Raw genomic sequence first — 13,176 nt, 5'->3', positions numbered from 1 at the left:
TCGAGCTCAAGCGATCCTCCCACCTGAGCCTCCCAGAGTGCTAGGATTACAGGCGTGGGCCACCGCGCCCGGCCCGGAGTCGGATATTTCATGCAAGAGTTTGAATTACGGGATTGGCAGACACCGGAAAGTTTGAAAACCTGCGGGTTAGAACTGGGGCCCTCTGTGCCCAGCTCCCGGCACGTGGGCGGGGCCCGCGGCTTTCCTCGGCTGCCCGCCCCCTCAGGGGTGGCACCGCCCACTTCCGCCCTCCGTGGGAGAGCTCCGCGCTATGGCATCAACCCTGCACAGGCCTTTTGTCCTCCCGGCGTCACCGTAGTGGCCGCCACCCAAGTGACACGTTTCCTTGGGGGCGGGGAGGGGGCGGGATCAGGTTGGGCCGTCTGCTCTTAAAGGGACCACCGTTCGGGGGGCGGGAGGCGGCGCCGCTGGAGCCAGCGCGGGGCGCGGGAGCCTGAGCAGGTTCGGGAGGTGGGACGAATGGCCGGGTGGGCGCGGGAGGAGCCGGGTGGTCCGTGGGGAGCGAGGGAGTTTAAGGAGGGCCCGGCTGTCCTGCGGGCAGAATCCCGCCAGGGCGGGCCCGCCCCCTCTCCTCAGTTCCCCGCTGCCGAGGCTGGGGCCGCCCGGGTTCATTCATTCCCGGCCTGGGGACTCCTCGCTTGGCGCCCTTCGGCCCGACGGCCCAAAGCGCAGCCCAAGGCCAAGCCGCCCTCCCCTCTATCCACAGACAGGGGAAACTGAGGAAGCTGAGCAAGGTCACTCCACGGGTCCGGAGCGAAGCGGGTCTCACAGCAGCTTGCCTGACCCCACGGCCTCTCCGCGACCACTTTCCCGGGTCCGCACAGTGCGCGGGCTCTGCGGGCCAGCCGGGGTGGGGGCGGTGTCGGGGCAGAGTCCAGCAGGGAGCGGTGGGGGGAAGGGCGAAGTGCCCGGAGACGGGCCGGGCTGCCAGGCGGGAGGTCCGGATTCCGCTCGGCTATCACTAGCTGTGTGCCCGCAAGCAAATGCTTCACCTCGGACCCTAGTATCTTTCTCTGTAAAGTGCCAGTAATAACACCTGCCTCGAAATGCTGGGGAATCAGGAAAATAAAGCAGAGGTGCCCGGTACAGAGCCTGGCACGCAACGGGCGCTCAGTCGAGTGGGTTGGAGCTGGAGGAGCCCAGAGGGGATGGAGGCAGCCTGGAGGAAGCGGCAGCGGGCCAGGTCTCTGGGAATGAAAGGCTTCAGTGTCTGGGGCGTCCGCCCCGCCCCCTCTGCCTGCAGAGTTGTTTAGGGCGGACATGCACACCTGGCCAAGTCCACGTCTACACTGGCCGACCAGGGCGGCATAAAGTTGGGTGGGATCCCTAGCTCTGAGCCAGGAGTGGCCAGGAGTGGCCAGCTGGTCCGGGCATGGGCAGAGGCTCAGCCCGGGGCGGGATGGGGGGGCCCACTTCAGGACTGTGGTGCTGCAGCCCGGAGCTGGGCTTGACCGCCTGGCAAAGGACCCCACCCTTGGGGCTATCTGGATATTTCCTGCTTCCTCCCAGCTGACCCTTGAGGGAAGTGGGGGGCTGCCTAGAGCAGGAGGTGTTAGTCACTGAGGGCAGGAGCTAGTGGTGGTGGAGGTGCTCGGGAGGCCTAAGTCTGAGCCCACAAATCTCCTTCTGGGGCCCTGGAGTCCCAATCCTGCGGCCGTATTTCCTTCCACCCAGGACTCTCCCATCCCCAGTCACCTTGGGGAAGGGAGTGTGGATCCTCAGATTCCACCTTCCCAACTCTGGGTCAATAGGAACTAGAAAATATGTTGCCTGTGCCTCAGTCTCCCCACCTGTACATGCGGCAGTCCTTAAAGTCACTTCATTTAACCCTCACACCACCACGTGACGTTTGTACAATTATTAGCTCCATTTTAGGGATGGGAACTCAGACCAAGAGGGGGTAAGTGATGTTGGAAGCCTAAGGCCAGAAAGTGATGGTACCCAGACTTGACCCAGTGCTAACCTCAGAGCTACTTGTTACCTAGGGCACACTGCCACCTCCAAGGTGAGCTCAGGGGGCCAGATTCTGGAAGGGAAAGGGACCCTGAGCAGGCAGCCTCAGCTACCTCTGAGAATCTGTGTCCTGGGCACAGGTGCCATGGCAGAGAAGGTGCTGGTAACAGGCGGGGCTGGCTACATCGGCAGCCACACGGTGCTCGAGCTGCTGGAGGCTGGCTATGCACCTGTAGTCATCGACAACTTCCACAACGCCTTCCGTGGTGAGCAGTGACAGTGGGGCTGGGGCTTCTGGAGGGGGCGGCAGAGGGAGCACCCTGGGTTCCACCTCCACCACCGAGGGTGCTTGCGTTGGGGGTGTGTGTGTGTGTGTGTGTGTGTGTGTGTGTGTGTGTCTAGTCCCTGGGGACCCAGCGCCCCATCTCCTGACTTTGGTGGCCTCCATGTGCACCACCAGGAGGGGGCTCTATGCCTGAGAGCCTGCGGCGGGTACAGGAGCTGACAGGCCGTTCTGTGGAGTTTGAGGAGATGGACATCTTGGACCAGGCAGCCCTACAGCGTCTCTTCAGAGAGGTGGGTGCCTGGCAGGCAGAGAGGCAGGGGCACTGCCGAGGGCTAGGGCCAGTAAAGCAACCTCTGACCCCGGCTCTGTCCCTGCAGCACAGCTTTATGGCGGTCATCCACTTTGCGGGGCTCAAGGCCGTGGGCGAGTCGGTGCAAAAGCCTCTGGATTATTACAGAGTTAACCTGACAGGGACCATCCAGCTTCTGGAGGTGAGAGGCATGGGGCAGGGACGCAGACACTGGGAAGGTGCCTAGCTGGCCCCAGTCTGGCAGGCGGTGTGAAACAGCGCCCAAGCTGTGTCATCTTGGACACACGGCTCTACCTCCCAGCCTCAGTTTCCCCATGTGTAAAGGAGGGTGCGCATCAGCTCAGCCCCACCCCCCTATGGAAGAGTAACAGGGTGTGACAGGTGGGAACATGTGAGGCAGAGGCCACTGACGCCTCCCCTCCACGGCCAGACCATGAGAGCCTGTGGGGTGAAGAACCTGGTGTTCAGCAGCTCCGCCACTGTGTACGGGAACCCCCAGTACCTGCCCCTGGATGAGGCCCACCCCACGGGTGGCTGTACCAACCCTTACGGCAAGTCCAAGTTCTTCATTGAGGAAATGATCCGGGACCTGTGCCAGGCAGACAAGGTGAGCGCCCCCTTGACCCAGCCCCCACTCTGCTCGTTGACTGGTCGACTGACTCCTCACAGCCCTCCCTGCCACCCCCATGAGCCTAAGGAGGGGATTCTGAGCACCCCCTCCAGGGAGGAAGCTAAGCTTCAGGAAGTGGCAGTGACTCGCCCAAGGTCACAGCACTGGCAGCGAGGGCCCCAGCCCCTTCTCTCTTTCTAGAGCGAGAGGACAGGCATGGCGGGGAGGTAGAGGGCTCTGCATTCAGCTGGGACACACTGCCTGCATCCCTGCCCCCCACCGTCTGACCTGTGTCCCACAGGCCTGGAACGCCGTGCTGCTGCGCTATTTCAACCCCACGGGTGCCCATGCCTCTGGCTGCATCGGTGAGGACCCCCAGGGCATCCCCAACAACCTCATGCCTTATGTCTCCCAGGTAAGAGAGAAGGGTAGGGGCAGAGCCAGTGGCCCTAGGGTTACAGCTGGTGTTGGGGACCTGGGAGGAGCTGACCTGACCTCCACCTCTAGGTGGCGATCGGGCGGCGGGAGGCCCTGAATGTCTTTGGCAACGACTATGACACGGAGGATGGCACAGGTGAGCCTAGTCCCAGGAGGACCCAGGAGTGGGAGCCAGGAGGGAGACTGAGGTGCAGCCAACTTCCCACCCAACCCCACCCTCCCCCGCAGGCGTCCGAGATTACATCCACGTGGTGGATCTGGCCAAAGGCCACATCGCAGCTTTGAGGAAGCTGAAGGAGCAGTGTGGCTGCCGGGTAGGCACAGAAGGGAGAAGCGAGGGTGGGGAGGGGCTGCATCCGGCAGACCAGGCCAGAGAGCTGGTTCGTCTAGCCCCTTCCACAAAGCCTGTTTTCTCCTGGGCAGATCTACAACCTGGGCACTGGCACAGGCTATTCAGTGCTGCAGATGGTCCGAGCCATGGAGAAGGCCTCTGGGAAGAAGGTAGGCCGGCCACGCACCCCACCCGACGCTCAGCAGCAGTAGAGCTTTGGCCCTTCCCCCTCACCTGCCCAGTGGGCTCCCCAGCATTGCCCAGTCTCCTCGGCCCAGCTAGCACCCCAGTGCCAGGTGCCCGTGAGCAAGACACTGCTCTGCACTTCTGCTTCTTGACCTGGCTGGCAGCTGGGCAGGTGGGGCTCAGGGCCGGCTCAGCTGAGCCACATAACCATCTCTTGCAGATCCCATACAAGGTGGTGGCACGGCGGGAAGGTGATGTGGCTGCCTGTTACGCCAACCCCAGTCTGGCCCGCGAGGAGCTGGGCTGGACAGCAGCCTTAGGGCTGGACAGGATGTGTGAGTGCCGCCTGACCCCTGGGAGAGAGGGGCTAGGGAGAGGCTGATCAGATCTGGGCATGCCCACCCAGGGATGCCTGAGAGGTCCGGGGGAGGCCCTGCATTCCAGTGTGGACCTGACCGCACACCTTGCTCTGTCACAGGTGAAGATCTATGGCGCTGGCAGAAGCAGAATCCTTCAGGCTTTGGCATGCAGGCCTGAGGACTCGCCCCAACCATGGACCAGAAAAGGAAAAGAGAAGCAGCTGCTTGCTCTCCAGCCTCCGGCAGGACCCAAGGCCCAGAGCCTCTGGGGCCAAGTCAAGGCCTCCCCTACCTCAAACCCCGGCTGGGCCCACGCAGCCCACCAGGCATGAGGCCAAGGGCTCCACTGACCAGGAGTCAGGGGTCTCTAACTCCCACCTTCCACAGGGTCTGGGAACTCATCGGGACCACCAAGAGCGAGTGTGAGGGGTCAGGGCTCTTCCACAAAAGCCCCCTCCTCCCAGGCACTAATTTATACTGCTCTGAAGAAGCTTTCCAAAGTATTTAAAATAAAAAAGTTTTCTTACATTGGGGCAGACTCTTGAAGACGGTCACTCTCTACCCGCCGGATAGAATCAGCCAGGCCTGAGAGTTGAGGAAGCAATTAATTTCTTTAATTTTATCGGAATCCAGGATACAACAAAAAAACACCCAAAACCACATGGAGACAGAAGACGAGACACAACTCCTCCCCCACCACCTCCCTGCCCTAAAGTGGGGACAAAGTGGGGGTGAGACAGCTGGGGGAGACCTTGAGCCTCAGTCCAGCCCTGCAGGCTCCAGGCCCACAGGGAGGAGGATAATGGGGAGGCAGGGCCCAGCCCCCAAGTCGGGGGAACAGCTGAGGGAAGGCCCCCTCGAAAGACTCCACCTCCTCACCAGCACTCCTGCCCAGGGCAGGGAGCCCACAGCAGCAAGGGGGCCCCGGGGCCCTGGCCACATTCATGATTGAGAAGCAGCTAGAGTGGAGGCAGAGAGACACACACGATTATCTGGGCAGAATCAGTTGGGGTGGGGGCCTGGGAGGGCCCCATGGGCCAAACCCTGAGGTCACAGGAGGGGGCCCAAAGCGGGGCTCGTGAGTGAGGTCCTGAGTGAGTGGGTCAGCGGCTGGGCCCCTTTCTCCAGCTGCCTACAGTCCCTCCAGTACTGCTGCCAGGGGCGCCTGCCGCCAGGGAAATGGGATAAGCAAGCAGCCTACCCCTGCTGCAGACAGGGCCAGGAGGCTGAGGCCAGGAAGGAAGGCCTGGCAGGTCGTGCCATCTGCCCCAGAGGCCTGTGGGAAGAGGACAGGGTGAGGAAGGGTGGGGACAGGGGCTCGACCGGCTCAGATCCAAGATGGTGCCACGCTTGCTTGCTGGGTCCCCCATAAGCTGGGGGACTGTGCTGGGGGCCAGCAACTCTGGCTAGACAGGAGGTAGCAGCTTCTCAAGAAATTCCTTCACAGCTGCCATCTCCTGTGGGGAGCAAAGGGGGAACGTGAGAGGCCCCTGGCTAGAGAGAGGACAGAGGAAGGACATGGGTGGGTGTGGTCCCCCCACTGACCTGAGGACAGGAGCTGTGCATGACACCCGGATACGTCTTGAACTGGACCCTGGCAGGTGTGACAACGGACCGGAGCTTCTCAGCTGTCAGGGCCCCAAACCGTACAGGCACCATGGGGTCCAGCTCCCCATGGCACTGAAGGATGGCCAGGTCCTTGGCACTGCCATTGGCTGCCTGTGGGCCAGACAGGACCCAGAGGGCAAAGCCAGTACTGCAGCTCAATCTCTAAGCCACAGGAAAGCCAAAGGGCAGGACAGGGGGTCTCTGGGGACACTCACCTGGGGGAAGGCCCGGTGCAGAGGCAGCCAACAGCTCAATGCCACAATGCCAGCCAGAGGGTGGGGGCAGGTGAGGGCTGTGTAGAGGGACAATGCCCCACCCTGGAGCAAGGAGAGAATGAGAGGTCATGAGGGCACAGCTCACCTTCCCAGCCCCACCCCCTCTCTCCCCTCACCTGTGAAAAGCCTCCCAGGACGATGCGATTGGCAGGGATCCCATTCTTCATCTCGTGCTCAATCAAGGCCTTGACTGGGGGAGGGGGTCAGTGGGTGGGGAGAAGCTGCTGAGGGGCCCAGAAAGGAAGCCTGGCAGAGGCACTGCCAGTGCTTTCCCGGCGGGGCGGGAGAGGGAGGATGCTGAGGGGGGCTGGGGCCTTACTGTTCTCTGCTGCCTTCTTGATGCCAGCCTCATCCTCTGGGGCATCTGGACTCAGCCCCATCAGGTCAAACCTGGGGAAGCAGAGGTGTTGGCAGGTCCTGGAAGACCCTGGCCAGCCCCCTGCAGCTCCCTCAGCTCCAATCCCATCACCGCCACCCCCAAACTCACCAGGAGGGCATCACCATCTTCATGTTGAGTGTCACAGGGATCCTGGGCCTGGGGAGGGACAGCCAGAGGGCCACGATGCTCAGGAGGGATGAGAAAGCCACAGCAGAGAGCCCAGAGAGGGCAGAGCCACCCCCGGGGGGGCCCCTCCCAGCAGGCAGGGCCTGTGTTTAAGGTGTTGCCAGGCAACCTCCCACGTGGGGCTGGAGCCTGTGGTTGGGGCATCAGAGCTAGGAAGGAGAAGCAGAGCCCAACACTCGGAGTGATGGGGTCCCAGCGGCCGGTGAGTGCTTGGGGAAGGGGCACAGGGAGGTGCTGGTTCTGGGAGACCTCAGGGCTGGGGGCTGGTGCTGGGCCCCATGCCTGGGGGTGCTGCAGGAGCTGAGGTTGAAAATGGCACTTCTGGCTGCCTTGAGCCCCAGCCCCAGGATGCAGCTGACAGGACAGAACAGGCCCAGGGCCGCAGGACCACCCCCTGGCTGATCCCCAGCCTCAGCCCCTCCCTTGCTGGGGTGACACTCACGCATGGGGACAGATGTACTTGACGTGAGGGAGCCGGATGGTGGAGAGGGCGTCAGCCCAGCTGTGCCTGTAGGAGGAAGGGGAGAAAGGGACGGATGTAGGAAGAGAAAGGGAGGGCGGCAGCCTCTCCAGCCCTGCCTGCTGGGCTCGGCACCCTCCCCAAGGAGCAGCCCTCCTGGCTCACTCACCCTGTGTCTCCAAGTCCATGTAAAAAAATAACCTGGAAAAGGATGAGAAATGGGGAGATGGGGAGGTTCCCCCAGGTCCTGAACTTCTGCCCACCACTCCCCAGTGCCCAAGGACCTGGCAGAACTAAGGTAGCAGCCAAACAGGTTATGGACCCCAAGTGAGCCTCCTGGCCTCGGGCTACTCCCTTCTCATCACTGCCACCTCCATTTTCCCACACCCCCTCCACACCAAGTGAGCCCTGGCGGCTGCCACAGGTAAAAGGGGATCCTTACCGCAGCCGTTTCCCGCTCAGCTCCAGACACAGTGGCAGCATCGGTGAGCAGGGGCACAGACATGGTGTTACCACACATACACCGCAGGGCTCCACGGCGGGGGCCTGCACCACGGGGGCAGTGGTCAAGAGCAAGGCCAGGCAGAGGACAGACTCCCGGCTCAAAGGGCCCTCCCAGGCCATCAGCCCCCACACAGCACCCAGATTCTGTCCCGGGCACAAAGAGAAGTAGGCAAGAAGTCCCTGGGCAGAGGAGTAGGAAGTTTGCCTCCATTCCAGGGCTGAAAGGCAGAGGCAGCCACCCTAGTGGCTCAGAACTCATGTCCCTGAGCTTGCTGGAGATAGGCAGAGGCAGGGCTTGGGGGCTTGGGGCTGTGGGGTGTCCCTGTGGCCGGCCCGCTGTCTCCTCAGCGGCTACCTGCCTCCTCCCTGCTCTCCAATCAGCCCTTCTCTAGAGCCCTTGGGTCCCGTCCGCCCCAACTCCTGGCGCTACTGGGAAACCAAGGGGAGAAAAATGACAGGGAAATATGCTTCCAGCCCCTACTCCCCCCACACCCCCAAATCTCCAACCTCCCTCCTCCCATTCAGCCCCCATCCAACCTGCACAGCAGTTTCTGGCTCAGCTGTTCTCACAGCCCCTGGGGGCTGCCCATGCCCCCAGGAAGCATAACGACTCCTGTCCACCACCCACTCCAAACTGGTGGTCCACACCCCGCCTCCCCCAAGGAGCTACCTGCTGCTGCTGCTGCCACTGACTCCAAATGGGCCCCCAGCTTAACCACACTCTGGGACTCCCAAACACAAAAGAATGTCAGGCTGGCTGGCCCCTCCCCTTCCTTAGCATCCTCCAAACTCCCCGGAAGCTTCCACTACCTGCCTCTAAGTGCCTGCCCTTCCCACCGGCGCCCACCCCTCCCAACTGGCTTCCACCTTCTATCTCAGGTGCCCCTGAGGCACCTCCCACAGTGGGATCTTTCACCTCTGACCCTGGGGTCCCTCTTCCCACTGGGTAATGCGCCTCCCGCGCTCAGCTGGGATTCCCTTCCTTCTCCACTGTGGAGACTTCCACCTCTCAGCGGGGTGCCTTCCCCCTTGGCCTAGTGTCTCCCTCCCCACGCTTAGAACTTCCACCCTGACCCAGGGTCTCCCACTCCCCACAATGGGAACTTCTGTTCTGACCAAGGGTCAGCCCCTCCCCAGAGTGACATTTTCTACCCTGACCCAGGACTCACACCTGCCCACAAAGGGGCTCTCTACCTTTGACCCTGGGGAAGCTCCTGCCCCACAATGGGATATTCCACTTCCGACCCCAAAGTCCCTCTCATCATACCCGGGCACTCCCGTGCCCAGCCCCGCCCCACTCCCAAAGTCCCCAAGACTGGACAGCGCCTTCGCACCTCACTCCCCGCCCCCATTCTTCACAATCGCGTCTCCCCCTCCCCACTCCCCGGACCCTCCAGGCGCTCCGGCCCCCCCTACACCCCCTCCGTCCGCCGCCGGCCCCGGCCCCGGCCCCGGCCCCGGGTACCTCCACTCCCTGGGGCTCTCGAGACCGCTCGGGCGATTCTCCTCTTTCTCCCGCACAGACACACACTCTTCCCCCTCGGCCGCCCCCGCCGGAACTTCCGTTCGAGTCCCGGGAACCCAGCCATCGCGCTGCCGGAAGTAGCCTGGCCAGCGGTACGGAACCCGGAAGTGAGAACAGGGCTTCGCTGAATGGAAGCTGCCATGTTGGAGACGGTGGGGCCACTCCCTGTCATTCTGCGTAGAATCGCAGAGTTCTTTCCCGCTCCCACCTGCAGAATCTAGACTGCCACTTGCCACCACCACCTGTGCGCCTCCTGGAGGAAAGCTGTCTGGAAGGAGAGGCATCCCTCATACTATTATTGGCATAAAGTTTACCGCCTTCCCATCACCGTGGGACACACTTCCTATGGCCTTGCGTATCGGTCGCTGGTTTTCATACCCTATTCCAGGATCGTGAATGGAATCATACACTCTAAACCGGAAAGACCTTAGAGATCATCTAGTCCTCCAGTCTTCTTAAAGATGAGGAAACTGAGGCTTGGGGAAGGGAAGTATAAAATACACAGCAACCTCAGATTACACCATAATGCTGCCCCTCCGGACGGGCTTCCTGAGCTATAAAATGGTAATAACCACTTTCCTGCCTACTTCACAGCTTTGCTGGTAGCGTCAAATGAGGTCGTGGGAACATGCATTATACACTGTAAAATCACAGCGTGAGGCCTTAATCCCTTTGAAAAGGACCCTGAGAATATATGCAGGCCCTATCAGGATAGCTGGACAGATACTGGCTGGGTTGTTAGCACTGCCCTCCATAAGCAATGCCATGCAGACAGTGCACAAAATGCCACCATCAAATGAGCTCCATCAAATAAGAACAAAAAGGGCTTCATTTGGTCATCGAGTCATCTTTGCTCCTTGCTGCACCGGTAAAGTGGAACTAGGGCTTAAGGACCACAGAAAGGCTGGGAGGCAGAGTTGAAGGAGCAAGTCCCTGAGAGAACATGTGGGGATCTGCACACAGGAAATGAGTCATATTTGTCTCTCAAGCTTAGGACTCATTCTCCCAGCTTAACCTATTAGTTTTTCTTTTTTAAAACCCATCTCACTGTACACTGATACTAGTTTTATTTCTTTAAACTGAAAGAACACAGAACAAACTTAGTAGCAACAAAGCACTTTGCACCCAGGCCTAAAACACCAGAATTCTGGGCAGGAAAACTTTGGGCCCAGGGGGCCACAGCAAGCCAAGGACTCAGGACTGGATGTCAAAAGAGAAAAGGGATGAAAGTGTAAAATACATCCACCCCCACTCCCAAGAGAATCCCTGCTGGGTCTGCTTATAGAAGAATGAACAGTTCCTCCTGCATCCCAATCACCTGAGACTCTGCAGCACTTTCAGCAAACTCTTCAGAGTGAAGCTTCAAATTCAGAGGCTCAGTCATGCCAGCTACCTGTGATTAGTGTTGCAATTAGTGAAATCAATAAAAAGGCAAATCTGCTCTAAGATTTCTAACTTTATTTTCCCCCCTACTCCAAATTAAAACATAGCCCCTCTTACATCTCCAAAATGATCCAACTGAAATAACATAGGCTGTGGCTGAGTGAGTAGGAATCTTAGTGCATCAAGAACTGTTTGCATTCTAGTTGACTTTAGGCTCAAAGTTTAGAAACTTTGAACCCTGACAAGCCTTGGTGGTGGCAGATTTTTCCCAGGACAGGCTGCAGAAACAGTGGTTATATCCTTCTAACAACAGTGTGGGCCAATCCCTCAGAGGAATTCTCAGGAGGATCGAATTCAACACTAATTCCCTTTATCACCTGTTCCTATTTTCTGCAAGGGAGAGGATACTGACCATCTCAAACCCCCTTTTTAGATACTTAAATTATCTTCAATTGCTGCATTAACTTTCAAAATTTAAGTCCAGAGTCTTTGGTCCACCTTCAGACAGCATGTGCCGCTCACTTACTTTCCTCACCTTCATCTCTTCTGATGAGCTCCAGAATCTCTCCTCCCTTATTTTCGCAAATGTTACTCCATGAATTACTTCTCTTTTTGAGAAATGGAATATAGGTTTTTATATGTGGGTGTGGGAGTGTTTTTAACCTACTGTACAGAATAAAGCTTGGCCTTTCCAGGAGAAACTGACATAATCTTAATTTAATTGTGGCATTTCTTAAGATCTGCCTCATCCAAAACAATAATAAAAATTTCAAAGTTCAATACAATTCCCAGTAAAATGAAATTTTCATCAATACTATCAAGAACTCAAAAGAAAATATAAACGTTAAGTCTGGCAAGGATTTATTAGGAAGCTTATTAGTCACAGTGAATAAAAGCCATGAAAAGAAGAACTCAAAGATCTCCAAATTCTGGCATTGGGCTTACAAAACTAGTTAGAAGCTAATAAACATTATGAAGGTTCCAAGGGGAATCTTAACTAAGTCTCAATCTTACCCCAACCAAGCTACCCACAAACACAGAAAGGATTCCCACGCTCTCCCTAGATTGCTTAGCTAGGCAGTGAGAAAGGAGACCTTCTCCCCAAGCTATCACACATCAGAGCAAGAGACTCCTGCCCTTCCAGCTGTAACCATGGGACACTTGTGTGTGATAGACGACTCCAAGCTAGGCAACTTGACAAGAATGCTGAACAATGACAGGGAAAAGGAGCAAGCAGGAACAAGTGTTTCTAGTTGGAGACCCTCCTGATGGCTAATACAAACACGATGCTGTGGCTTCAGAAAGTTTCCTGCAGCCCAGAAATAGTTTCCATTTTTTTAAAAACAAGTCACACAAAAATCCTGCCACAAAGCAACAAGACACTTGGAATCCCAGGGCCACATCGACTGGAAAAGCAAGCATTATCCACAACTGCCAGATGCCACCCGGCCCAAGCCCTGATTTCTGCAGTGCCCTGGAGAACCACGATTGTCCCTCAGTACCACACAACCCTCCCAGTGGTGTGGTATCTTCCGTAGGCCAGGTTTCTGCAGCAAGCCCCAAAGACAAAGCTTGGCAGAGGTGGTGACAGCCAACTCTTTCTGGAGCCTCATCCCTTCGTCCTTCCCAATAGGTAGTTGTACATCTTCACTGACACAGCGCCTCTGTGGGAGCCTTTGGCCAGCACTTAGGAAATGAAGTGTGTCTGTGGGGAAACCTGATGGACCCTGTGGTCTGCTGGGTTGGCCGATGCTTCATAATTGCAGATGGTCACCTCATGTCGACGAAACTGCAAGAAAATCGAGAGGCTGGGTCAGCTAGCCATCAAAGAACTATCCTTTCCCAGACTACACACATTGCAGCAGTCCTCATTCAGGCTCATTTCTAGAAGTCATCATCTAATATCACCCCTCTTCTGATATTTTTTTATCTTGAGAAGTCCACAAAGATCATTATCTATGATTAACGCTGCAACTCTAAAGATTCATTCCCCCACTGTAATGGGGGTACCATGAGAACAGGAACTTGCCTGTCTTATCATTCTATCTCTGGTGCCCAGAACAGGAAAGAATGTCAAAAATGTTGAATGAAGGGAAGAATTTGAAAGTGAAAAACTGAATTAATATAAACTACATAATTTTAACTCCCTTAAAAATACCTATACTCTGTCAAATGAGACAGTTTATAGTGATGAAACCAAGAAAAATTATAAACAGACTGGGACCAATTGATATCTCGCTTGCTCTTTGAGAGAGAGAGAGAGAGAGAGAGAGGGGGGAGGGAGAGGGGAGGGAGGGAAGGAGGAGAGAGATATATGTGTGTGTGTGTGTGTGTGTGTGTGTGTGTGTGTGTGTGTGTGTGT

At 57.5% G+C, this 13,176-nt stretch overlaps 3 protein-coding genes across 7 annotated transcripts in view; 1 reads left to right on the top strand and 2 right to left on the bottom strand.

Moving 5' to 3' along the window:
• GALE (UDP-galactose-4-epimerase) overlaps positions 1-5,027 on the top strand; it is a 5,200-nt gene extending 173 nt beyond the window's left edge. The window contains exons 1-12 of one of the 5 annotated variants that reach the window (XM_012650900.1): positions 424-462; positions 728-835; positions 2,115-2,240; positions 2,435-2,550; positions 2,638-2,751; positions 3,001-3,177; positions 3,482-3,595; positions 3,688-3,754; positions 3,847-3,932; positions 4,042-4,119; positions 4,356-4,470; positions 4,614-5,027. In XM_012650900.1, the coding sequence (XP_012506354.1) occupies positions 2,120-2,240; positions 2,435-2,550; positions 2,638-2,751; positions 3,001-3,177; positions 3,482-3,595; positions 3,688-3,754; positions 3,847-3,932; positions 4,042-4,119; positions 4,356-4,470; positions 4,614-4,672 (1,047 nt within the window). In that variant the 5' untranslated portion in view covers positions 424-462; positions 728-835; positions 2,115-2,119 and the 3' untranslated portion in view covers positions 4,673-5,027. Of the gene's footprint in view, positions 1-413; positions 472-727; positions 836-2,114; positions 2,241-2,434; positions 2,551-2,637; positions 2,752-3,000; positions 3,178-3,481; positions 3,596-3,687; positions 3,755-3,846; positions 3,933-4,041; positions 4,120-4,355; positions 4,471-4,613 lie in introns of those variants that run through there. The other 4 variants (XM_012650899.1, XM_012650902.1, XM_012650903.1 and 1 more) reach the window with 4 other exon arrangements.
• A 59-nt stretch (positions 5,028-5,086) lies between these two features.
• Positions 5,087-9,485, bottom strand: LYPLA2 (lysophospholipase II). The gene is made up of 10 exons (XM_012650904.1): positions 9,372-9,485; positions 7,845-7,948; positions 7,572-7,603; positions 7,385-7,450; positions 6,865-6,912; positions 6,697-6,767; positions 6,494-6,567; positions 6,318-6,419; positions 6,040-6,213; positions 5,087-5,951 (listed from the first exon to the last, which is right to left on the bottom strand). The coding sequence occupies exons 2-10, from the start codon at positions 7,920-7,922 to the stop codon at positions 5,901-5,903; spliced, it is 696 nt and encodes a 231-aa protein (XP_012506358.1). The 5' UTR covers positions 7,923-7,948; positions 9,372-9,485; the 3' UTR covers positions 5,087-5,900.
• Positions 9,486-11,658: 2,173 nt separating this feature from the next.
• Positions 11,659-13,176, bottom strand: part of PITHD1 (PITH (C-terminal proteasome-interacting domain of thioredoxin-like) domain containing 1) — a 6,943-nt gene continuing 5,425 nt past the window's right edge. Inside the window, exon 6 of the mRNA XM_012650906.1 lies at positions 11,659-12,603. Within this exon, the coding sequence (XP_012506360.1) occupies positions 12,502-12,603 (102 nt within the window). The 3' untranslated portion in view covers positions 11,659-12,501. The remainder of the gene's footprint in view (positions 12,604-13,176) is intronic.

The sequence above is a fragment of the Propithecus coquereli genome, unplaced genomic scaffold, assembly GCF_000956105.1.
Source record: "Propithecus coquereli isolate 6110/MARCELLA unplaced genomic scaffold, Pcoq_1.0 Scaffold341, whole genome shotgun sequence".
NCBI classification, from domain to species: domain Eukaryota; kingdom Metazoa; phylum Chordata; class Mammalia; order Primates; family Indriidae; genus Propithecus; species Propithecus coquereli.
The sequence above is the reverse complement of the archived record's forward strand: the minus strand, read 5'-3'. Positions and strand labels throughout refer to the sequence as shown.